The following is a 26,310-nucleotide window of genomic DNA, read 5'->3' as shown; positions in this document are numbered from 1 at the left end:
TCAGATATACTGGACTACATCCTGGATTTAACTACTCAGGTTTGTTGTTGAGCTCTGTTAGGGTCCACTTGGCAGCTTTCCGCTCTCTAATAGAGGGTTATTCTGTGTTTGCTCACTCAACTTCAATAAGATTCCTCAGGGGAGTCAGAAATCTCTTCCCACAAGTCAAATGTCCTGTTCTGATTTGGAATCCGAACTTGAGGACACTGTTCGAGCCACTGACTACCTGTTTGCTCCTCCATTTATCAGTGAAAACGGCATTTCTGGTAGCCATCATGTCAAGCCAGCAAGTTAGGGAAATAGGGGCCCTTATGGCATACTCCCCTTTCACTGTATTTTTCAAAGACACAGTCATATTATGACCACATTCCAAGCTCTTACCAAAAGCATCTTCAGAATTCCACATTAACCTTCATCTTCCGGTCTTTTACCCTACACCGGAGCCGGGTAAGAAGGAAGCACTGTTACACACACTCAATATTAGAAGAGCGCTGGTCGTCTATCTTGACAGGACTAATTGTTTTAGAAAGTCCCCCAAATTGTCTCAATTGAAGACAGATCAAAAGGGTCAGCAATTTATAAACAAAGACTCTCTAGGTGCATATCCGACTACATTCATTGTTGCTACCAACCTTGCAATCTCCAAGCACCCTCGAACATACAAACACTTTCTACAAGGTCCATTTCTATTTCAATAGCCTTTCTGAAAAATGTTCCCATTATTGAGATATGTAGAGTTGCGACTTGGATCTCTCTCTCTCTCTCTTTGCTGAGCATTATGCATGAACTCATGACTCCGCTTCCGATGCTGTATTTGGCTCTGCTGGTCTTTCTTCTGTATTGGACTCACTCCAAAGCCGCCTCCTCCTTAAGGGGAACTTCTCAGTAGCCATCTAGAGTGAAGCACCCATAGGGACACTACTCAAAGAAGAAATGGCTACTCACTCTGTGCAGGAACAGTGGTTCTTTGAGATGCATGTCCCTGTGTGTGCTCCACTACCCATACTCCTTTCCTTTGTCTTTGGAATTATCTGTCATGAAGCTTGAGAAGGAATTGAGGGCATTTCAGCCCATGCGGTCCTATATAACAATGGTGCGATGCACAAGACTGAGTAACATGCGTGCATGAGCCTAACGGAGACTGCTATGCAAAATCTCTGATCAAAGGTGCAGTGGGCGCAAGCGCACCTAGCATGAAGTACCCATAGGGACACACATCCTGAAGAACCACAGTTATTGAAGAGGGTGAGTTACGTCTTCTTACAAATAGAAATGGTGTTCACAAGCCAAAGCTGAAATTCATAAGTTGACACAGACATATCCTCCAAACTGTCAGAGCCTCCCAGAAGCTTGTCCTAGTAATATGACAGCACTACAGCAGTGGCATGTACAAACAAGAAAAAGAAGAGAAGACCAGTTCTATTCCCAGAGATCTTCTCTCCACTGTGCACTGTAGTGGAAGCTACTAATATGAAAGCTATTCATATCAAAGAGTTACTGAACTCAGTCACCAGTTGGGTAAGCCTAAAGCAAATACACTAATGCAAGTGGAGTCTGAAGAATGCCATTTTCATTAGGGCTTACAGATTTCAGACTCCCTCTTAAGGACCCGCTTACATCTATGAAGAATTGCAAGACAAAAGTCCCCTTTTCCAAGATGGAACTAAATCTCGTGTTGTTTCATGCAAGACAAGCCAGCAAGATTGGAACAGCTGACCATCACATGATACAATCTTGGGGGAACATGAAACAGGACTCTCTTTGTAATGGTCCTTGTTTTTTTAATGTTCTCTCGATTAATAACAGATCTAGGCCAAACTGAAAACATTTTATGTCTTTTTTTACTTTATCTGAAGTTTTTTTTGTGGGGGTATGTGTGAGGAATTTTTTTACACCGGTTCAATTATTTGTTTTATGATTCGGCCATGTCAACAAAACCCCAAAATTATTCATGGTATCTTATTGCTAAAGTTGAGCTGAAAAAACATTGTAATAGAGACAAACTTTTCAATGCCCTGATCCTTCATCAGAATCAGTAAGCATGGATACCTACGCTTTTATGGAGTACAGTATGGGCACAGGAGTTTGTGCTTGTTGAGCTTCATGCAGGCCGAGAGCCAATAATTTTAAGCTTTTTAGGGCATGTGTGCAAAGTTAAGACTTGTTCCAATTATGAAAATTTTCACTCATGTAATTAAATATTTACAAGACTGGACACTTAGTTTAGCACCACAAACTTACACAGTGCTTGACGAACTAAGCAAGATTGTTAATTTATAGATACATGTAATATTTTACATGAGATAGTAGGATAGAATTATGGTTTTGCATACATATGTGCATTGTGAGTGGTTCTATGCTAAAAATTAAAGTGAATTTGTTGTTAGGCTATGGAATCTAATGTTTGGTAAGGTAGTAATTGCATTCATAGGAAGTGCAACCTTAACTAACTTAATAACATTTTTTTGTGGAGGGAGTTTCCTTTTGTTTTTTAAATGTGTGGGGGGATAAAATTAACTTGTTCTCTGAAGAGTTGTGGTGGTAAATTTAAAGACTAAATTTAGTCGTTACAGTGTGGAATGCAGGAATGTTCATCCTGCTTTAAGTGTAAATCTCAACACAATTTTAACTTAAGTCTTTATCAGTACCTTCATAATATCCTAAAAGATTAACACTATGCATGGGTAGACCTAAAAATAACAAATGGATACGTTTAAAAAAAAATACTTGAAAATTGCTTTATTTCCTATTTAAACGCCAAAACTGGTATTCAGGTTTTTGTATTTTTATTGTGGGAATGTATGATGTCACAAGTACACAAAGCAATATTTCCTCTTCTACTTCAGTTGTTTGGGGGTTTTTTTGTTAACTATTGCAGGAAAAACAGAAAACTATCAAATTTTTGCAGGGATTAAAAAAAAACAATCTTTCGATTTGCTTTTATAATGTGTTTTTAAATATATTTTAAGTTTATGTATTTTTTCAGTTATGGATTTGGAATCTTAAACAACTTTTTATATTTTAGTTACTTTTAAAAGTACATCAGTTCACTTTGAATGTGCTTAGAAAACTTTCTTACTTTCTCTTGCTTTCTGACTTTTGTGTTTTCTTTTTTTTCTTTTCTACCAAATTGCCCTGGGATTAAAATGTTAAAGCAACACCATCAATTTTAAAATTCATACTTGTATGTGCAAACTTTAATTTTTTTTTTACAGTAGTATCTAAGATTACTATAACTGAATGAGGAGAATATTTTTACAGTTTGTTGACTGAGTGCTTTTGACAGAACTTCATGTAAAATCATCTTAATTATTTCCCCTGTATGGTCGGTCGGTTACTTTTCCCTTTTGTTTGCGTCAGCCCTTCACATAGCAGAGGAGAGACATTTTTAAAAGAAGAAAATTGGATTGTAAAAACACAAAAATAGCAAGGGGAGTCGAAGCCAAATGTAGTATCTAAAACTTTTAAATATTTTTTTAAGTTGCCTAAAATTCAGTGTCAGTTATTTAAGTCTTTAGTTTGGTGTTGCTTACCACTGGCACAGTTCAGTAACGTGTACTAAATCTTGTTTTATTTCAGTCTCCTGCCTCTTCAACCTCATTCTTTTATCTTCACCCTTCTGAAGTTATTTATCAGCCACTAGAAATTGCACAGGACAGTGGATGTGTACCTCCTCCTTTCTCTCTAATGGAAGCTGCAGTTCCAGAGGTACTTTCATGGAACTTTTATATACAATATATACACTTATATGCAATAGAAACGTGAACATTTTTTATTTGAACTAGTTAAACAGAACCAATTTAAGCACAAACAATTCAGTGCAACCACATCAGCCATGCAGAAGTTTACAACCCTTTGCACTTTTTCCTCCATGCCCACACTAGTATTGTTTTAAGTCATTGCAATCGCAGTGCCTCTTGGTTACCTATCTCAGAGTTCCTGGCACAGCTTCCTAGCAGAAACACTGGATTTTGAAATATTTTGAAAGGCTGCCACTGGATTGTGGGCAGCAGTGGGAGGACTAGGTTAAACGTTTCTGCTAGTTCCACATTGACGCTAACAGTTCAGAATGAATAAATCCAGACTGAACTGCTCGTTAGGACTGTTGAATGGTTATAGTCTGATCTGAATGCTTCTAAGAATATAAATTCGCTGGAATACTTTTCTATGGAGAAACGTGGTGTTTGACAATTCTGGGGATTAGAATTGTAAGGTTTTCCAGGTTCTGAAAATTAAATCTTTTCTGCTGTTTTGTGCATATGAATCTTTACTTCTTAGTCAACAGCAATCCTTTTTTTGCAGTCTTTTTTTTTTCCAAAAATTGTTAATTTAGATTGGAGAGAAAGTATTAGAAAATTTCTGATAAAACCATTTGTTAGTAATTGAATATATAAGAAGTGGAAGGAAAATATAGCAATATGTTTTACTGAAAATGGAGCTACGGCAAAAGACCTGTACAATTATTTTGATATATTGGCATAGTATTCTTTCCTTAAAAGAATTAATCACTAAAGCAGCTAGAAGGACTATGTGGGGGGGGGGGCGAAGTCAAGTATTTTTCACTAAAAATTATAGCAAATGACAAACAGTATATGCAGAAGCCTGCACTTTTTTTTCCTCTAAAACAAATATATATTGACATTCCTATGCAACTGCACACACTGCTCCTTTGCTGGCTAATTTTATATTTATCTTGCGTGCTCTACCAGTTGTGCATGAATCAGAAGGTTATCAATTATGTACAAAGAAATTTTAGGAGGCAGATCAACTACAAATAAAACCAGAATTAATTTAGGAAAACATGGCTGTATCATGCCTTCAATCCACAGGTATATAGTCTATTGATATTGGGGGAAGCTACATGCATACAATAAACCTGTTGAAGAAAAAAGCATTCTGCATCTTTCCTGAATAAATTTTTAAAACAAGCTGAAAATATTGGTTACGGAGTTTCAATACATTTATACACTGTTCCTTTACATTTATGAGTAAACTGAATTCATAGTACAGAAATTAATCTCTTTAATGGGCTTCCACGTTAGGAAGAAAGGTGGGTGGCACTGATAAACAAGTGTGCGATATTAAGTGATTTACCAAAACCTATTCTGCAATGGGGGAAAAAATAAATTAAAAAAAAATCATTGATTAATGATAGGTAGTCAGGTTAATTTAGTCCACAATTTTTAGCAGTTTAAATCATAAGAGAGCTTACAAAAACATACAAAAGTAGAGCATGCTTTTGTACTCTTAAAAATCTTCTTATAAAAAATGTTTGGGTTTTTTTTTTTTTTGACAGCCATATTCTGATCATGGAGTTCAAGCAGCATATCACCAAGTTTATGCCCAGAGTGCCATAGCTATGCCAACACCTGTGATGCAGCCTGAGCCGGTTAAAGTAAGCTCTGTAGTCTTTTTCTTTTCTTTTGGTCTTATGTACTGCCAGGTGGTAAGTAAGGAGGACAAGAATGTTGCAGAGGAACTAACTATTTCTTTGCATTAGTTTTCACCACAGAGGATGTTGGGGAGATACCCACCTTGGAATTATTCGATTCAGGTAATAAATATGAGACAGTCAGAAAATAAGGTGTCAAATGAGGAAGAGCTGGAAATAATTGATAAATTAAAAAGTAACAAATCACCAGGATTTCTGAAGATGGAGGTTATCTGAAGAAATTTTAAAAATATGCCATCTCTTATGAAGATCAGCTGCTATTCCAGAGGACTAAAGGTTAGCAAATGGCAGTACTTATCTTTAAAAAAGACTTTAGGGATGGTACAGGGACTTATAGACTAGTGAGCCTTACTTCTCTAGGAGAAAGTTGACTGAAATAATAATTAAAAATAGAATTTTAAAATATGTAGCTGAACTTGCTGAGAGAGGGACAGACAAGCACAGCTTCTGTATGACAAAATCATGCCTTTAATATTCTAGCATATTTTCAGGATGTTAACGAAAAGCAGGCGCTGCTTTAGCCTGAGGGTATTTCCCCCTTGCAAATATCAAAGGACTCCTACAAACAAATGAGCTGTGAGATCATCTCAAAGAAAAGGTCACAAGAATCCTTCATAATGCAAAATATGTTAGGCAACTTAATTTAGGGGATAAATACCAGCTCCCCCAATAATGAATGGTATAGAAAACAAAAACAAGGGGCTATCCAATGAAATTGAAAAATAGATTTAAAACAGAAGGAAAAGGAAATACTTTACATACTGTATTATTAATCTGTGGAACTAAATATCATTGAGGACAAGAGTTTAGTTGTAATGCAAAAAGTAATAAACATTGTATGGCTAATGAGATCATCCACAGTTGTGCTGGATAGGTTTAAAGACAAATTAGATGTGGTATAACCCTTTCTGCTTCAAAGCATAAAGCAACCACCAACTTTCTGGGGTTAGGAAGGGATTTATCCTTAAGGCAGGTTAGTCTTTAATTGTCCACTTTGAGGTTTCTTACTTTTCCTCTGAAACGTCTGGGACTGACCACTGTCAGAAACAAGGGTATGGGACTAAAGGGATCACTGATCTGATTTGGTATGACAGTTCCTGTGTTTCTGTGAAAACATAATAGCACCGTACATCATCAAAACTCAGAACAAACATCAGTTAATGAAAGATTAAAATAATTGTATGTTTGTTGAGTGATGATCCCTTTGTGTATTGTACACGTGGGATACGCATGCATGCCATGTGCCCGAGTCCAGAAATTCTTCAATGCAATATTCGTTGACCCGTACATGCTCAGTAGCTTCCCTCGTTCTCCCGACCGAGGATAAAAGAGGCAGTGTGGGTAGATGCCTCTTCAGTTCCTTCTTATCAGCACATGACCTGAGTCGGAATTGTGTCATCCTTCACTCCGTGCATAACCTGTAAAATAAACTCTTCATAAATAGTTTTTATATCTTAGCTTAGTAGTTATAGTTAGTATAGGATAGTTCCGTCACCCGCCATTCAGGGAAAATGCTCCCCGGTCCCAGGACTATGCCCAGAATCCTGGGATTCAAAAATTGCATCTTCTTGCTCCTTCTCCATCAGTGACGATCATCCATGATGTCTGTACGACGCACGTATGTCTTTGAAGTGTAGTATCTGTCAATGCTTCCCACCCAGAATTAGAAAGATCAGAGTTCTGACTAAAAATGTTCCTGATGGAGGAGACTATGAGTCCTCGCTCTGACCTGGGCCTGGAATACCCTCCCTCTGTGTACATCAGCCTCAACCAACCAGTAGTGCCTCTCCAAGCACAGGCCTTGGAGAAGAACCTTTAGCACCAAAGCCCAAGGATTCCTCCTACAAGACTTCCCATGACAGTAAGGGGCAATCTCATGGGCGTAAGGACAGATCCTCACAGAGGATTATCCATAAGAAACACGTTTCCTTCCTTAGCCGGTCCAGCTTGGGTGAGATGTCACATATGGAACCCATGGAACTGGCTCCGCCGAAGACCTTCAGGACTGAAGTGGAAAGACATACACTCTTCAGTCTCATCTACGATTACAGGTCCAGATACATCATCGGTACGACCTTGTTTATTCAAAGACCGACCGGCTGTGACAAACAAGCCCCATCCTTCAGGTGTTTCTGCTGGAACTCCCCAGACTCTCGGCCATACGGAGACCTTAGTACACCATAGGATATATTCCTCTCCTCCCCGCAGTCTCCACTCCTTTCAGGCCTTCTCCTCCTGAGGGACATCCTTATCCCAGAGTGTGATTGTTACTGATGTCCCAGGAGCAGTTACATCTCCACCCATCCGGCAGGAGTGCCCAGTACTGATGGTACCACCACTGCGAACTTGGAATTGAAGGAATCAGAGGAGACAGCTGCACCGGTATCTCCAGTAAGGCACAGGAGCCCTGACAAGCTGTTCTTACCATCCCTCCGGATATAACCCCCCCCAGGGGAGCTGGTACTGATTGCCCTGGGGGCCACCATGGCCAGTGGATCCCTCCTTTGAGCCTTATTGGGGCCTTTGGGACCCCTATGGCAGGTGACCAGACCTCTCATCAGCTAGTTCCATTAGGGTACGAAGAGGAAGAGGAATTGTACTGCTCCTCTCATCAGCTAGTTCCATTAGGGTACGAAGAGGAAGAGCTGGAACCAGTTCTGATGGGGGCTTCCTCATCATCTCCAGACAACGCCATCACTCCTTCATCAACTTCCACCATTAGTATCAGGAGCTGTTGCAATGGGTCGCTAATGGTCCACAGGCCCTATTTGAAGAAGTCCAGCGCTCTCAACACCGACTCTTGGACTTTGCAAGTGCAAGGACCGACCAGTGTGGCACTTCCAATTAACAAGGCTATATTGGAACTGGCCAGAGCAGTTTGGCACACACCAGCATCTTGTGTTCCAACACCAAAAAGAGCCAAAAGATGTTATTTTGTTCCTGCCAAAGGTGCTGACTTTTTGTTTTCCCATCCTGCCCCTAACTTGGTGATGGTACAGGTGGCTACAGAAAGAACTCAGTTTCCAGAAATTTAGCCACAGGGCTGGTCATGCAAAGGGACTTGTGGCTCCAGTTGTCAGGCTTTTCTAGAGAGGTCCACCATCTACGACTTCCTTTTGATGAGTCCAACCTTTTTAATGAAAAGATGTATAAATCCCTGCATTCTCTAAAGGATTCAAGATCCACTCTGTGATCCCTAGGAATTTACACTCCATCCCCCGGAGGAAATACTAGAGACAGCCCTTTAGACCAGTGGTTTTCACACTTTTATTCTGGGGACCCAGTTGAAGAAAATTGTTGATGCCTGTGACGCAATGGAGCTGGAGATGAGGGTGTGGGAGGGGAAATTTGGGGTGTGGGAGGGGCTCAGAGCTGGGGCAGGAGGTTGCCTGGGAGGAGGATCAGGGCTCTGGACTAGGAGTGCAGGCTCTAGGGTGGGGCCAGGGATGAAGGGTTTGGGGGGCTCAGGGCTGGGGCAGGGGATTGGGGCACAGGGTTGGGGCCCGGGCTTACCTCCGGCGGCTCCCAGTCACCAGCACAGCCAGGGTGCAGAGGCAGGCTTCCCACCTGTCCTGGCACTGCAGGCTACGGTGTGCCCTGGAAGCGGCCAGCAGCAGGTCCAGCTCCTAGGCAGAGGTGCGCAAGAGGCTCCACATGGCTCTCGCCCGCATGCACCACCACCCCCAGCTCCCATGTGCCGGTGCTCGAGGCGGGGGGCAGTGCACAGAGCCCGATGGGCCCCCTGCCTAGAAGCTGGACCCACTGCTGGCCGCTTCTAGGGCACAGCGCAGTGTCGGAACAGGTAGACACTAGCCTGCCTTAGCTGGGCAGCACCGCCAACGGGACTTTTAACGTCCCAGTCAGCAGTGCTGACCAGAGCTGATAGGGTCCCTGGGTGCTGAGCAAGGAGACCCTGTGCCTTACATGCTGCAACCCAGTTCTGGGTCACGACCCGAACTTTGAGAAACACTGCTTTAGACCATGACCACCCCCTTCACACATTGCATATTACCAGCATCCACCTGAGTCTGCATAAATGACAGAGGATTCAGAGGTCCCGTTCCTCAGCTCCCTCTACTTATTCCCAACCACAGCCCAAAGGCCATTTTTGACATGCATGTCAAGACCCGCGTATCACCAGTGATGCCATCAACTTCCTCTACTGTCATCTTTGGAGGATGTCTTACTTCATTCGCCCTCAGCTGAAACAAGATCATCAGACAGAGTTGGGTCCTGGAGACTACCAGGGATACTTCATAGAGTTTCTTTTCTTCCCTCCTCAGCAACCACCTTCCTGATCCCCCTTTGGGAACCACTCTCACCAACTGAGTCTTCAATAAGAGGTGGAATTCCTTGTATTCTGGGGGTTGATAGAGTGCGTCCCACCTCAGGGCCAAGGGAGAGGGTTCTTCTCCCCATATTTCCTAATCCCCAAAAAAGACTGTTACCTGCACAACTTAGGTCTCTCGCCACCACTACTCTCTCTTTTGGGTGCTCAGGAAGTAAGGGACCCAAATTTACCCCTCTGTGGGTTCCAGGCTCTACCCCTCCATGTGCTCATGGCTAACAGCCATTCCCGGTGGACTCAGGGCTCTACAGGGTCTTTTCCTAGTGAAAGAACCTTACACAATAATATCCTTAACCTCTATTTATTAACAGTTACCTAAACAGAATACACACATTAAGCATACAATGCTCACCACTCCTGAGTATGCAGGTGATCTTCCCCCTAGTGGCGAGGCAAGGTTCATATCATCTGTAGCTCCTCTGCCTGGAAGCAATCAGACTTTGGAACTGGTGTATCAGAAACCACATTACAATACAGGCTACATACCTGCTGGATGTCCACACCTCCCTGACAAACAAGTTGAGCAGGTGCTTATCTGCAGACCACAAATGGGAGATCCACTACACAGTTCTAACCAATATATTCTCACAGTGGGGAACTCCGTTGGGGGACCTCTTTGCACCCCAGATTAACAAAAAGCTTTCTGGGTATTGTTCCAGGGGAGCCATGGGCTCCTCTGGATCAGATACACCTTTCCTCCCATCCCTCTACTACCACAGATTGTATGGAAGATCTGTTGCAGCAGAGCCACCATCACCCTCCTAGCACCCTACTGGGCCAGACAGTTCTGGTTCATGGAATTCTAATGATGCCCACACTATCAGGATCCACCTGTTTCAGGATCTCCTAACTCAGGATGGGGGAGAGGGAGTGGAGATCAAGCACCCCAACCTGTGCTCACTCCACTTCACAGCCTTGTATTTGGATAGGCGTTGGAAATAGAACACTCATGCTCCCACCCACCCACCCTGTGTTCAGGAAATAACTAAAGTAGAAAAGATTCTACTAGAACATGCTACCTGGCTAAATGGTGGTGTTTTTTGGCCTGGGTATGTTCCCACCAACATTCACTAGGTGCTGTGCGTATTCCAGTTAGTCTAGACTATCTCCTCTCCTTAAAATCTTCAAGTCTGGCCCTGAGTTTACTGGAAGTACACATAGCAGCAATTAGTGCTTTTCTCCCTCCAGTAGGGGGACTTTCTGTCTTTACATACCTGGCTACTGTGCAATTTATGAAGGGCTTGATCAGGACTTTCCCACCGGTCATTAAACCTATGCCTCAATAGGATCGCAACCTTTTCCTGTCACCACTCACAGGTCCACCCTTGGAACCTTTGGCAACATGCCATGACCCATCTGTCCATGAAAGTGGCACTCTTCGTGGCCATCACTTTGGCCAGAAGGGTCAGTGAGCTAGCAGCCATGATAGCAGACTCTCCTTATACAGTATTCCACAAAGAGAAAGTTTCCCTTGGGTTATAGATTGTGACTGAGTTCCACATCAATCACTTACTTGTATTCTTCCCAAAACCCCATGCTTTTTCCAAAGACAGGACACTTCACTCCCTTGATGGCAGTACCCTGGTGTTCTGCCTCCAAAGAACCAAACCCATAGCAGAAAGATGTCATGAACAAGCCATATCCTCAGGGGATTTTTAAGTGGGTTTTGGGATGCATCTGAGAATGCTACAAAATAGCAAAACTTCCCCCCTCTTGGGGTATTACAGCTCACTCCAGGCGAGCACCAAGCTGCCTCCAAGGAATCCTTATAGAAACACCTCCAGCTCCAGAATTCACCTCCATTTTATAAACAATGTGATAAACACGGCCAATCCTTTTATATATGTGTGTGAGTTCCCTTTCATTGCTCTGCAAGCTGGACTTTCTTGTAAATAGGAAATTTAAAAATTCTGAAAAATCTCCCATTAATGGAAGACCTATATCCATTAGAGATTTCCAGTAGAGGGGGCTAGAGCATTAAAGATAGTCTTGAATTAAAATTAGGGAGCTAGAATAAAAAAGTCAGAGACTAAGTATGAATCTGTGAAGAATACTACTTGTAGGAGTGATTCATACACTCAAGAAACATCTCCCTTTTCTTTCTGTAGCTCATCTTCGTAACTCTTTTTGTATTTTTATACATAGTAAGCATCTTCATCAATGTTACTGGCATCGGTAAAGTAAATTGGAGGTGTGATATTTCATTAAATCCTGATCATGTATGCCCCATACCATTAAGTATCATGATGATCACAGTGCTTGTAGTATCCAGTTTACCTTCCACTTTATGTGTACAGAAGCTTTAAAAAATGACTTGTGAGATTATGCTTATTTTCTGTACTTTTTTACTGAACTATTCTTTGACATGACATTCATCTGCTTTATTAAAAATTGTTCTGTGTAAAAGTTAACCTCTAGAATAAAGCCTCTGCTGTTAAGTTAGATTCTAGATGAGACAGATGCCCCCAGATGGAGACATATGTGCCGATCAAGTATAACAGATGCCAGTGTCATCAACCATATGTTGTTTTGGGGTTTTGTGGGTTGGGTTTGGGGTTTTTTGTATTTTTTTATACTGATGGTGACACTCTTTATTATGACTCGTAAGTTCTCTGCAGGAAAGTAACTTTTTATCTTGCAAGTTAAGTCATTTTGCTGTCAAAGGTAGGCAGGTTTTTCTGTTTTTTTAAGGATTTTGCTTTCTTTACTGCCTGAGATTGTTCTAAGATACTGTTAAAAAAAAATTAAGGACTGCAGTCATATTTTTAGCTTTGTCTAGAATTGAATCAGAGCATTTCTAAGCATGAGGATCTCTCTTTTTTTGTTGTTGTTAGAATAGGCTATATCAGCTATTGAATCCAGAGTTATACAAATGTAACTCTCCTAATATTTCCTTACATGTAATTATTTCCATCCCCTCACTATTTTTGTAGCTTCTCTCTTAACTCTCTTCATTTTCTCAACATCTTTCTGCTAATTAGGAGCCCAGAACTGAATGTAGTCCAGTCACAACCAGTTCAGTTCACCAGTGGATTCAGAATTTTCTAGGGTTTTAAATAAGCTACCCACAGTTCTAATTCATGTTGTTCAGAACATCGGAGTTGCCACTACTTTTGTTTTTAAATGGCCTTGGTTTTTTCACCTTGCAGGAATATGCACCGGGTGAGGAGGAGCAAAGACCCATTAAAAAGCGGGGGGGGGCCATGTGCCCCCACATTTTAAAACCTTGATGGGAGTGAGTATACCATAGTTCAGCTGGCTGGCATCTTGGTGACCTGTTCTGTGTTGTGCTGCAGGCTGGCAGCCAGGCCCTCACCTGCAGACTGCAGAAAGTGTGGGGTGGTTCCTCCTGGTGCTGGGGACTGGCCAGATTCAGGAAACAGGATAGACCCATCACCTGAGGGCCAGTGGGGAGGGTAAAGTGAGAAGTAGGGTGGGAAGGTAAAGGTCCAGGAGGATTGGGAGACAGACTCCAGGAGAGCTGGGTAGGTATGGGGGGGGCAGGGTCTCAGAGGGGAAAAGGAGGGTTAGGCTGAGGGTTAGGCGGGTGGGCAGGGTTGCACACTCCAGGACCATCAGACTGGTGGGTGGGGGTTGCCTGTGCATGCACACACACTCTCTCTCTCCCCCTCCCCTCCCCCCTTCCCTTCTAGCACCCAAGCCTGCAGGTCTGGAAGGTCATTCTCTCTTTACTGTCATAATGTATGAGTTCTGCTTTACATTAGGATCACTTGGGTTTACTGCACAGTGACTTTGAACAACTCATATCAAACGTGCAATACATATATATTGTATGTATTTTTATGGTATCTGGGCGCTGCACAAATCAGGTTGCTGCATTCTCTCACTTTGTACCAATGTAGCTTAGGAGTAACTCCCATGCCATAAATGGAGTTAAACTTGAGATGAATGAAAGGAGAATTATGCTCTGAATGTTAGGAGTATTGAGCTGTATGGATAAGACAAAGTCCTTCCACAAATTACCATAATAGATTCATAATTTTAAGGCCAAAAGGCCCATTATAATCATCTAATCTGATTTCCTGCATTTCACAATGTGGTTCCTGCATCAAGACCATAACTTCTGGTTGCGCCTTGTTTGCATCCCTTTTAGATTTGTCCCCCAAAGCAACCATCTCAGTCTACAGATTGTCTAAATAGATCAGACTTTGCATTTAGTGCTGTTATGGCAAGGCGTTCCTTTACCAAATGGTCTCAAAGCCTTTTCTAATAGGACAAAGTTAGCTTCTACATTTTATGTGGAAAACCTGTGTCCATTTCTGAAATTTCCAAAGCTGTGCATGGGACTCATAATTCAAAATCATTCTTTTTATGTTGGAACTAAGCTAGATGCCTGTTCCAAGAGAACAATTCTGAAATCTGTAAGTACTGCTAGTCAGTCTTGTAGGTGTGGTGATCATTTCTTCTTCAAGAATTGTCTCTGAAGAAGACTCACCTCTGAGTGGAGTATCCTTAGGTTCAGGAAAGATACCTGGACCTTTCAGTCACGTTTGTTCTGTGAATTCATTCGAATTCAAAAGACTTTCAGACTTTGGAATTAAAACCCCAATGAACCAAAATGCTTTGCTTTATTTATAGTTAATAATATAATTAGGGCTATGATTTTATTGTGGCATTTTTTAAGGTGAAGTCATGGGATAGGCATTGTGAAAAAGGCAGTAGTCATTAATATATACTCTGCACTTTTAAAACATTTTTTACCAGAAATCTCAAAGTACTTGAATTAAGCCTCACAATATACTTTTGATGTGGGTAAGTATTATTATACTCATTTTACAGGTGAGAAAACTGAGGCACAGTGAAGATAAGTGTCTTGCTCAAGGTTATACAACCAGTCTCACACGACACTGGGTACATAACTTATGGGTTCTGTCTCCCCCCACAATCTGCTTGTCTCAGTCTGTAGAGCAGAAATATTGTTTGAACTCCACTGAGTAATTTTGATGCACTTCATATTAATGTGTGTTGATTTCAGGGAAATGTCTTCTGTCTATCTGTACATTGTTTCCTTCTGTACTCTCTTTACCATCTATTCTTTTTCTGTATTTGTAGTCTGCTCTCATTTCAGCTTAGTGTTTCCCTCCAGTTTCTCTGATCTGTATATTCTCTCTCTCTTTACTTGACAGACATTGTGGAGCATTCATTATTAAGCCATTTTGGCAGCTCTACTCAAGATGTACTGATTTTCTTGTCCAGTCCTTCCCACGTGGCCAAGATCCATCTTCAGCGAACCAGCTAGCGGCTGCCCATTGTGAAACTTAGGGTCAGTTCATTCTTTGCAATGCCTGATTGTTGCAAACTGGTTAGGTATCAAGTGTGCCAAAGTATAACCAGCCCAATCTGCAAGATTCTCTAGTTATCTGCTGTATGTTTGTGTCAGTTCCTTTATTAATCTGAACCAGTTGTCCATTTTTATAAAACAAGTTGTGTAGTCCATATCATTCATCCTTGAGACTGTGAATCTTGCGTATTTTTCCTCCACCAGTTTTTTCTTCCTAGTCCAACTTCCCAGGATTCTGTGCATGTTTTGAGTTATTTTTCCTGAAAGTATGATTGTTTAAAGTATTTTAATATTTTTTATTTTTGAAACCTTGTCTTTAAGTTGAAAATTTAAAATTGAGCCATTTTTACTGCCAGATTATTCTATTTAACATTCTGTTTCTCTTTTCCTTTGTTAGTAAGCACTCTATCCCTTTCTCCATCCATCCTATTTTGAGTGCCCATCTCTAATTTTTAACATTATTTCATGCTCTGGAATTATATATTCAGTTGCAAGTACACAGCCATCCTCTTTATTTTGACAAGGAAGCTGTTTCTTTTTTTAAAAAAAATCTAGGATTTTTTTTAATAGAAAAAAACTTAGTAGAATGGTAATTAAGCACTCAATAATCTGATATGCTATCCCATGTGTGTAAGTGTCTTACTCAAGAAGCAGTCACATTGATTTGTATGGGACTGTTCTTGGTGTAAAATACTGTTCAGCGTGAGTAAAGGTAGCAGACTGTCCAAAAAGAAAGCTCAATATTTTTTTTAAAAATATATCCAGTGCTCAGAGAAGGTATGATTTGGACTTTTTAAAGACAGATTTAGGATAGGGTACCTGGAAAATATGAAATAAACAGGCTTCTATTTAAGAGACGATCAAACAAAAAATATAAATAAATATCAGCTATATTCAGGGATAGTAGCACCTTGTTCTTAAAGTTGCCTGACGATTCCCATTATAAGACCCTGTGTTCAGTTGATTATAACTTTGCTAGGCTTTAACCATTTGAGCTGAAATTTTCCATGCCAGGTGTCTGCCTCAGGCTGAACTTTTTTGAAAAATTTCAGCCAAAATGGTTCAGGGTTTTCCAGTAATGTGTAGCAAATATGTTGTTTGGCCCAGGTTAAAACAATTCTGGTGACCTTTTCTTTGAAAAAACTTTAGTGCCCACCATGCTTTGGAACAGGGACTTAATTTGGCACAGGAGGTGACCTTTGAGTCAGGGATGTGCCTTTTGCCATTCCATGAAAATCCACCCAAAAAATTTGGCCTAGTTATAAATCTTTGAAAAATTGCACTTCGCACATTCTCAGTAGAGACTTAGCTATGTCTTACACTGCACTTTCGTTGGCAAAACTTTTGTCATTTAGAGGAGTGGGGGAAAAAAACACCCCGACCAACAAAGATGCCAGTGTGGACAGCGCTATGTTGGCAGGAGAGCGTCTCCTGCCAACATAACTACCACCGCTCTTTGGGGGTGTTTTAATTGTGCTGGTGGGAGAGCTCTCTTCTGCCAGCATAGAGAGGCTACACAAGAGACCTTGCAGCGGCACAGCTGTAAGGTCTGTAGTGTAGATACAGCTTTAGATTTTAGCAGCCAAATTCCACAAAGATTCTGTCTACACTGCGCATACTTCATCCTGGAGCTGAACAGGATTTTCCCTGCAATTGCAGCTCTGGATTGCTGTGGGCTGTGCCCTGTCTGGGCACCTGAACAGAGAGCAGGGAGACTCTCTTCTGTGCTCCCATTTATCCCTTGCTGGGCCCAGAAGCATGGAAGAGGAAGCTGCCTGATTCCATTGTCTTGAGGAAAAAAGCTGGACTGGGGGAGTGACAAGTGGAAGGAGAGGGAGACTGGGAATTGGGGTGAGAAGAGACTGGGAATTGGAGCTGGGAGCAGAGACTGTGACTGTCTGGGCAAGGAGACTGGGATAGAAATGGGGATGACTGGGAGGCAGAAGGTGGGGATAAAAAGCTGGAGGGGGGACTGGACTTGAAAACTGGTGGGTTGGGGAGAAGGAGGTGAGGCAGGAGGGGAGACATCTGACATTGGAGGCAGGGTGATGGGAGAGAACGGAGACAGCTTGGGCAAAGAGACTGGGACAAGGGGCTGGGGGAAATAATACTACTGAGATTGGATGAGGAGCCCAAGGATGGAGACTGGGACTGGGAGCCAGTGAAAATGAGGAATGTGGGTGAGGGGGACACAGGAGGCTAGGGTGAGGTTTGAGACACAGATCAGATGAGGAGCCAGGACGGGGGAAGTTGGACTAGCTAGGCAAAAAGAGTAGGGGTAAGGATCCAGGGCAGTTAGGAGGGAACTGCGAATGGCTGGGCCAGGTGACTGGGGGGACTGGGACTGGATAAGGGTGGAGACAAGGGCTTGCTGGGAAAGAGGTGGGTCTGCGATGAGAAGACTGAGGGCAGTGGAGACTGGAACTGGTTAGGTGAGGAAAAAGGGATTGGAATGAGGAGTCTGGAGTGGGGGAGAGACAGGATAGGGACAGGTTCAAAGGGATGTAACAGAAGGGAATCAAGCTTGGGGGTATGTGCAGAAGAGCCTGTGCCCACTAGAGACTCTCCCTGCCATAGTCTGCAATGGAACCCATGCTTCCTAAGTCTCACCATTCCTTAGCTATTGGCAAATATATTTGAAACCTACTGGTAGAGTGTCCCTTCCTCTTCTACTGCTGGTCCGCATATAGGATGACACTACTATTGCTATCAGTTACTTAGCTCAAGTGGGAGAGGCCTGTGTGGTAGAACAAAAGGTTCCAACCCTGCTGATGAATTGTGCGGGTGTAAATTGATGGATGTGGAACTCACAGGCCTATTGTGAAAATTAATTCATTAATATTTGTCAAAGACTTAGATACTGTGGTGATGAGTGCTATAGAAAAGTACATGTGGAGTTCAATAATTCTGTCTTAAGAGAAGGGTTTGGATACAGTTCAGTAAATGAGGCATGGATGGGACCAAATATTAAACAAAGAGAAAACAAAATATTTGATAGCTGCTCATTGAGTGAGCACAATCAATTCTGTGCATGGAATGATATAGCCCTATGGAAAAATAGCATGTGGACATTAGAGATGGTTGAAACATTTCCAACTAAACATTTTTTGTCAAAAAATGCTTTTAGTTGTAGCCAAAATGTTTAATGGAAATGTATTTATTTCAGTGAAATTTTCAATGGTAGGGTTTCTGGACTCTGCGGTGAGGGTGAGAGAGAGAGACGCCCAAATCAAAAACTTGACCTCTTTCATCTGAAAAGAGATGTTTCAGCACAATTCCATTTCACAAAAATTTCCATTCGAGTGCTGAACAAAGACAAAATTTGAAACCTCAGAAAGTTGCCACAAAATTCAGTTGTTGTTCTCTGGCCAGCTCTAGTGGTCTTCTAATTAAAGACTGTATAGTAATACATATGCACAAGGGGGCTGAATTAAGTTTGCAAAGCAATTTTATTTTCTAACTTTAGAGTGCTTTTCTTTGCAATCTTAATAATGTTCTTTCAACATAGGTTTTGGGTGTAATATATTCTGTTACTATAACTCTATCCAGGAAAACACTGTTTAAAGGTTTACAACATGTGTAAAAGAGAAAAATATTTTGCTAGATATAAGTTATATGGATATTGGGAAATCTATATTTTAGCAAAGGGAACTGCCATATAAAATGTCTTAAGTTGCTGAACACCATTTACTCCCATTGAAGTCAGTAGGTGATCATCAGCTCTCAGAATTTGTTCCTAATTCAAAAGATAAACTAATTTTAATGTCATAATAATCTAGTATAATTATACAAGAATGGGGAAAACACTGCAAGACATTACAAGTTATCTATTTTGTGTGAAATATTTTACAAATAATATACAGTAGAACCTCAGAGTTACAAACTGACTGGTCAACCACATACCTCATTTGGAACTGGAAGTACACAATCAGGCAGTAGCAGAGACCCAAAAAAAAGCAAATACAGGTAAATGTAAATTACAAAAAATAAAGGGAAAGTTAAAAAAATTTGACAAGGTAAGAGAACTGTTTCTGTGCTTGTTTCATTTAAATTAAGAAGTTAAAATGAGATTTTTCTTCTGCATAGTAAAATTTCAAAGCTGTTTTAAGTCAAAGTTCAGTTGTAAATTTTTAAAAGAACAATCATAATGTTATGTTCAGAGTTTCGAACATTTCAGAGTTATGAACAATCTCCATTCCCAGGGTCTTCATAACTCTGAGGTTCTGTATAGTGTTATGAAGAGAGACCGTATTTTAAAGTTTAAGAACAAAGGGGCAAAGTTATGGTTTTAGCGTTTAACTTTCACTTTGTATTTCCAGCTTCTAAACATTAGTTTATCCATCCTTATCATTGCATTAATGGTTGGGGGGAGGGGTTGCATGGAAAATCCTTGTTTTTGAGTTTTGTTTTGTTTTTTAAAAATTAATATGGGCAGTGCAACTTGTTAAACCAAATTGATCCAGGTTAAAACACTTACATAGCCTGAATGCTGCTGTCCTTATCTGTGAGCCATCCATAAATGGAGCTAATCCTTAACCCAGGTGTCCTTCACCAATGACTACTGAATCCAGGCCTCCCAAAACAACTCACCTGAAATTTTGAACCATCCTGATATTTTTTAAGATGGTTTTGAGTCTGTACCTCTTCATTGTTCAGTTGGCTGATTTCAAGCAGTCATAACTTTAAACCTAGTGTGCTGATATTTTTCAAATGTGACTTGGCTTTTAAGTTACAGTTAGGTGTACAAAACAAGGGAAGCCTGTAGAAATTAATTCAGTGTTTTTTTTAAGGTTGTGAAAACTTAAAGTTGGTAAATGCATCCAGAACTGGAAGGATCTTAACAAAACTTTCCCTGAAAAATGGATAGCAGAAGTCTTCTGTAGATGTGTAAAATTTGCAGACACACACATTAATTTTACTGAGGTTATCTCTTAAATCTCACAACTTCTGAACAGAGAGATATACTAAAGTTTTGAAGAAAATTCTTCTTTGGGCTAAGAACAAAAATCAAGAATTTCATCCTAAAGCAGGGGTTCTCAACCTTTTTCTTTCTGAGGCCCCCTCAACATGATATAAAAACTCCACGGCCCACCTGTGCTACAATAACTGGTTTTCTGCATATAAAAACCAGGGCCAGCATTAGGGGATAGCAAGCAGAGAAATTGCCTGGGGCCTCATGCCACGGGGCCCCCATGAAACTATATTGCTCAGGCTTTGGCTTCAGCCCTGGGTGGTGGGTCTCAGGGCCCAGGGTTCATCCTCATGTGGTGGGGGTTCGACTTTCTACCCTGGGCCTCAGCGAATCTAATGCTGGCCCTGCTTGGTGGCCCCCCCGAAACCTGATCGCAGCCCCCAGGGGGCCTCAGACCCCCTGGTTGAGAACCACTGTCCTAAAGGGTATTGTTTTCAGAAAGTTATCAATACCTGAAAACAAGTGCTTAGAAAAAATGTCTCCTCAGTCATAACTATGGCATTAATATACTTTAATCTTGTTTACATCCATTGTTAACTTCAAAGGATTCCTTGTAGCTGTGTACTATATGACTATAATAGAATTTTTAAAGTGAAGGTAGCTGTGATTTTGTGGATTACTTATAGAGCTATGAGTCAGAAGATCTATGCTGTATTCCCAACTTAGACTCAATGTGCGATCTTAAACAGAATATTTTTCTGACTGCTTGTTAGGGATGCTCTACTCACTGCTGGGTGACACCTCCTGGCAATTCCAGGGATTCGTTCTGCCCAGTTGCTGCTCTCTTCCTGCTTCGTGACTTGATCCTCCAGCCAGGTCACACTGTGATTTCCCCTTTCAGGGGAGTCTTTCCAAGTCTCTCCGCACAAGCAGCATCAGGCAGTCCTCACACCCACTGCCCTGACTATGTCACTCCCGCCGTGACTCAGGCAGTCTTCCCATTTACTGCCTCTAGCAATACCACTTTGCAGTGGTTGGTAGGGAAACCCAGGCCCATCCTCTACTCTAAGTTCCAGTCCAGGGCCCTAAAGAGAGCAGTTAAGGTCTGGGACTTCACCAACCATACAGCTCTTTTTCCTACTGTGCTTCTTTAAGCTCCTCCATCAGCCTTTCTAGTCGGACCCTTCTCTCTTAGAGCTACTAAGCAAACGCTTCCTTATGGATTCCTATCTCCCCTTCCTGTTCCATTACCTCGGGGAGAGAGGCTGCAAGCTTCCTCCTTACCACCTCCCACTGATGCCAGCCTCTTGGCTTTATAGAAGCCCCACCTGTTCCCTCACAGGTGAGCTTCTTTCTAATTAGCATCGTCCACTCAGCCTACATCTCCCCCATTTGCAGCTTAATTGGCTGATTGCCCTGACCCCCCCCAGCCTAATTCAGTTCTTTCAGGCCAGTGTGGGGAGCACATCCCAACTAAAACAGGAAGCCTGCCAAACAGGCAGTGGTGCCACTGGACAATTAAGGTGCTGACGGAGCACTCAAAGAAGACAAGGCCATTGCAGAGATTCTTTGCATCAGTCTTCATTGCAGAGGATATGGGGGAGATCTCCACACCCAAGCCATTCTTTTTAGGTAACAGATCTAAGGAACTGTCCCAGGTTGAGGTATCAGCAGAGGAGGTTTTGGAACAAAATTGATAAATTAAGCTGTAATAAGTCATCAGATGGTATTCACCCAAGCATTTTGAAGGAACTCAAATATGAAATAGCAGAACTACTAACTGTGTTATGTACCCTATCACTTAAACCATCCTCTGTACCAGATGACTGGAGGGTAGCTAATATAACGTCAATTTTTTAAAAAGGCTCCCGAGGTGATCTGGCACTTACAGGTGGTAAACCTGAAGTAATTACTGAAGTAATTCAGTACCCCAGGCAAATTGTTTGAAACTATAGTAAAGAACAGATTTATCAGATACATAGATAAATGTGATGTGTTGGGGAAGAGTCATGCCTTACCAATCTATTAGAATTCTTTGAGGGTGTTTGAAGTCTTTGAAGCATGTTGACAAGGGTGATCCAGTCAATATAATGTATTTTGACTTTCAGAAGTCTTTGACAAGGTCCCTTACCAAAGACTCTTAAGCAAAGTAAGCAATCATGGGATAAGAGGGAAGGTCCTCTCACGGATCAGTAACTGGTTAAAAGATAGGAAACAAAGGGTAGGAATAAATGGTCAGTTTTCACCAGGGAAAGTGGTAAATAGCAGGGTCCCCCAACGATCTCTACTGGGACCTTCACTGTTCAACATACTCATAAATGATCTGGAAAAGGGGGTCAACAGTGAAGTGACAAAATTTGTAGACAATACAAAATTACTTAAAATAGTTAAGTTCAAAGCTAACTGTTACAAAGGGATTTCACAAAGCTGGGTGACTGGGCAACAAAATGGCAGATGAAATTCAGTGTTGATAAGTGCAAAGTAAGCACACTGGAAAACATAATTCAAACTATACATACAAACTTATAGGGTCTAAATTAACTGTTACCACACAAGAAAGCGATCTTCTTGTCATCATGGATAGCTCTCTGAAAACATCTGCTCAGTGTTTAGTGGCACTCAAAAAAGCTAGCAGAATGCTAAGAATCATTAGGAAAAGTATAGATAATAAAACAGAAAAATATAATACCACTGTATAAACCCATGCCCACACCTTAAATACTGCATGCAGTTCTGGTTGCCCCATCTCAAAAAAGGTATATTAGAATTGGAAAAGGTACAGAAAAACGGCAACAAAATAATTAGGAGTACAGAACAGCTTCCATACAAGCAGAGATTAAAAAGACTGGGACTGTTCATTTTAGAAAAGAGACAATGAAGAAGGGATATGATAGAGATCTATACAATTGTGAATGGTATGGAGAAAGTGAATAAGGAAGTGTTATTTATCCCTTCACAAGACCTAGGAGTCACCCAATGAAATTAACAGGCAGCAGATTTAAAACATAAAGGAGGTACTTCTTCACACAATATACAAGTTGTGGAACTTTTTGCCATGGGCCAGAAGTATAACCAGGCTCAAAAGAGAATTAGATAAGTTCAAGATGGATAGGTCCACCAATGACTATTAGCCAGAATGGTCAGGGCTGCAACCCCATGCTCCGGGTATCCCTAAACCTTCAACTGCCAGAAGCTGGGACTCGATGACAGAAGATGGATCACTCAACATTTCCCTGTTCTGTTCATTTCCTCTGAAGCATCTGGCACTGGCCACTGTCAGAACACAAGATACTGGGCCAGAAGAACCATTGGTCTGACCCAGTATGGCCATTCATATATGACTCTGTGCTTTGGTTATTCTGTAGGTCAAATGGGGCTAATGATCAGCCAGCCTTCTAAAGTACTTTGAGATCTATGGAAGCACTACAGCAGCAAAAACAACATATGTTTTAGGGCGGTTGATTAATCGCAGTTAACTTACATGATTAACTCAAAAAAATTAATCGTAGTTTTAAACAATAGAATGCCAATTGAAATTTATTAAATATTTTTCTACATGTTCATATTTATTTATTTCTATTTGTAATTGAAATCAAAGTGTATATTATTTTTTATTACAAATATCTGCACCGTAAAAATGATAAACAAAAGAAATAGTATTTTTCAGTTCACCTTATACAAGTACTACAGTGCAGTCTTTGTTGTGAAAGTGCAATTTACAAATGTAGATTTTTTTTGTTACAAAACCTGTACTCAAAAACAAAACAATTTAAAACTTCAGAGCCTTCAAGTCCATTCAGTCCTACTTCTAGTTCAGCCAATCGCTAAGACAAACAAGTTTGTTTACATTTACAGGAGATAATGCTGCCCTCTTCTTATTTACAATGTCACCAGAAAGTGAGAACAGGTATTCGCATGGCACTTTTGTAGCTGGCATTGCAAGGTATTTACATGTCAGATATGCTAAACATTCGTATGCCCCTTCATGCTTTGGCCATCATTCCAGAGGACATACTTGCATGCTGATGATGCTCATTAAAAAAAGTATGCATTAATTAAATTTGTGACTGAACTCCTTGGGAGAGAATTGTATGGTCCCTGCTCTGTTTTACCCGCATTCTGCCATATATTTCATGTTATAGCAGTCTCAATGATGACCCAGCATATATTGTTCATTTTAAGAACACTTTCACTGCAGATTTCACAAAACACAAAGAAGGTACCAATGTGAGATTTCTAAAGATAGCAACAGCGCTCCGCCCAAGGGTTAAAAATCTGAAGTTCCTTCCAAAATCTGAGAGGGAGAGGTGTGGAGCATACTTTCAGAAGTCTTAAAAGAGCAACACTCCGATGTGGAAACTACAGAACCCGAATCACCAAAAAAGAAAATCAACCTTCTGCTGGTGGCATCTGATTCAGATAATGAAAAGGAACATGCATTGGTCTGCAGTGCTTTGGATTGTTATCAAGCAGAACCCATCGTCAGCATGAATACATGTCTCCTGGAATGGTGGTTGAAGCATGAAGGGACATATGAATGTTTAGTGCATTTAGTATGTAAATATCTTGTGACGTCTGCTACAACAGTGCCATGAGAATGCCTGTTCTCACTTTCTGGTGACATAAATAAGAGGAGGGCAGCATTATCTCCTGCAAATGTAAACAAACTTGTTTGTCTGAACGATTGGCTGAACAAGAAGTAGGACTGAGTGGACTTGCAGGCTCTAAAATTGTACATTGTTTTATTTTTGAATGCAGTTATTTTTGTACATAATTCTACATTTGTAAGTTTAACTTTCATGATAAAGAGATTACACTACAGTACTTGTATTAGGTGAATTGAAAAATAATATTTCTTTTGTTTTTTACAGTGCAAATACTTGTAATCAAAAATAAATAGAAAGTGAGCACTGTTGACTTTGTATTCTGTGTTGTAATTGAAATCAGTATATTTGAAAATGTAGAAAACATCCACAAATATTTAAATAAATAATATTCTGTTATTGTTTAACAGTGAGATTAATTGCACGGTTAATGGTGATTAACTTTTTTAATTGCTTGACAGCCCTAATATGTTTTATTATTTCTGTATGCTTGTTGAATCATACTTATCAAGAAGTAAAATTTTACACCATACAAGTATAATAGAAATATAAAAATAAGAGTGCAAATTCTATTCTTAATTACGCCAGTGCAGTGCCACTAATATCAGCTTTGCACCAGTATAACTTGGAAGACTTGCCCCCACTGTTTAATCTGTTATGGGTTGAAAGCTAAGTATTGTCAAGCTGAGTCACCACTGGATGAGAGACCTCCAAGAACATGTGGGTGCTGCAAGAAGGGTGTTGGTGCAACTCTTCCCTCTGAGTCAATCCACTGAATTATGATACCCCAGCACACTGAGGTGGGGGTGCGGGGGAGAGGACAAAGGTATGCTGGTAGACATTTTAGGGTTTGGAAGAGCTGTAAATCAAAGTACTGAATACTTTTGGTCATTAAGTATCCCATGGCACTGAACACAAGTATGGATGTGTGAATCCTAGTATTGTGGCTAAAATTCCAATTTAGATGATAATATTGTGCTTACCTACATTGCCCCTTATAGTTTCAATTGAATATGGTATTTTTCACTACCTATCCTAAACTGTTGTTCAGTCTTGCTGCATGCTGTTACAGTTGCACTGCAGTTGAGATCCTTGTGAGTTTGTTTGTAAAGTGCTTTGGTGTGAAAACTGTTTAGATATGAATACATTTAAATGTATTCATTTTATTTTTAAACAGATAGTGTCAGTGTGATGTGGTTAGGATACTTAGGCCAAGTTGTGGGACATATCTTCAGCTGGTGAAAATCATGTCACTCCATGGAAGTCAATGATGCTATGATGATTTATATCAGTTGAAGATCTAGCCTTGTATCTTCAATTGCACATGGAACTCACATTGGTATCTGTGGAAATTCTGCATTCATAGTTTGTGAGTCCTAAGTGATTTGAGGGAGCCCTGCAAGAGGCTGAGTAGTTGCATATATTATAAGAACAGTATTTGAAACATGAAAGTATGCGATAAGAGGGAAAAATAGGAGATTTACAAAGTATTTTTCCTCTGTTATCTCTGCTTGTTAAAGAAACAACTCAAATACATTAAAGCCCTGATCCTGCAAAGACATATGCATGTGTTTAACTTTAAGCATGTGAGTAGTTCCATCACATGTACCATTGACTCCAGTGGGACTATCCACATGCGTAAGTCTTACATCTACCTTAGGTCCTTATCCTCCAAATTAGAGATGCGCACCA

The 26,310-nt window shown here is 40.8% G+C and overlaps 1 protein-coding gene across 1 annotated transcript in view; it reads left to right on the top strand.

Moving 5' to 3' along the window:
• BOLL (boule RNA binding protein) overlaps window positions 1–26,310 on the top strand; it is a 77,633-nt gene that overhangs the window by 51,038 nt on the left and 285 nt on the right. Inside the window, exons 9-10 of the mRNA XM_074967304.1 lie at window positions 3,580–3,708; window positions 5,297–5,395. Coding sequence (XP_074823405.1) covers window positions 3,580–3,708; window positions 5,297–5,395 — 228 coding nt within the window. The remainder of the gene's footprint in view (window positions 1–3,579; window positions 3,709–5,296; window positions 5,396–26,310) is intronic.

Source organism: Natator depressus, chromosome 11 (assembly GCF_965152275.1).
Source record: "Natator depressus isolate rNatDep1 chromosome 11, rNatDep2.hap1, whole genome shotgun sequence".
Taxonomy (NCBI): domain Eukaryota; kingdom Metazoa; phylum Chordata; order Testudines; family Cheloniidae; genus Natator; species Natator depressus.
The sequence above is the reverse complement of the archived record's forward strand: the minus strand, read 5'-3'. Positions and strand labels throughout refer to the sequence as shown.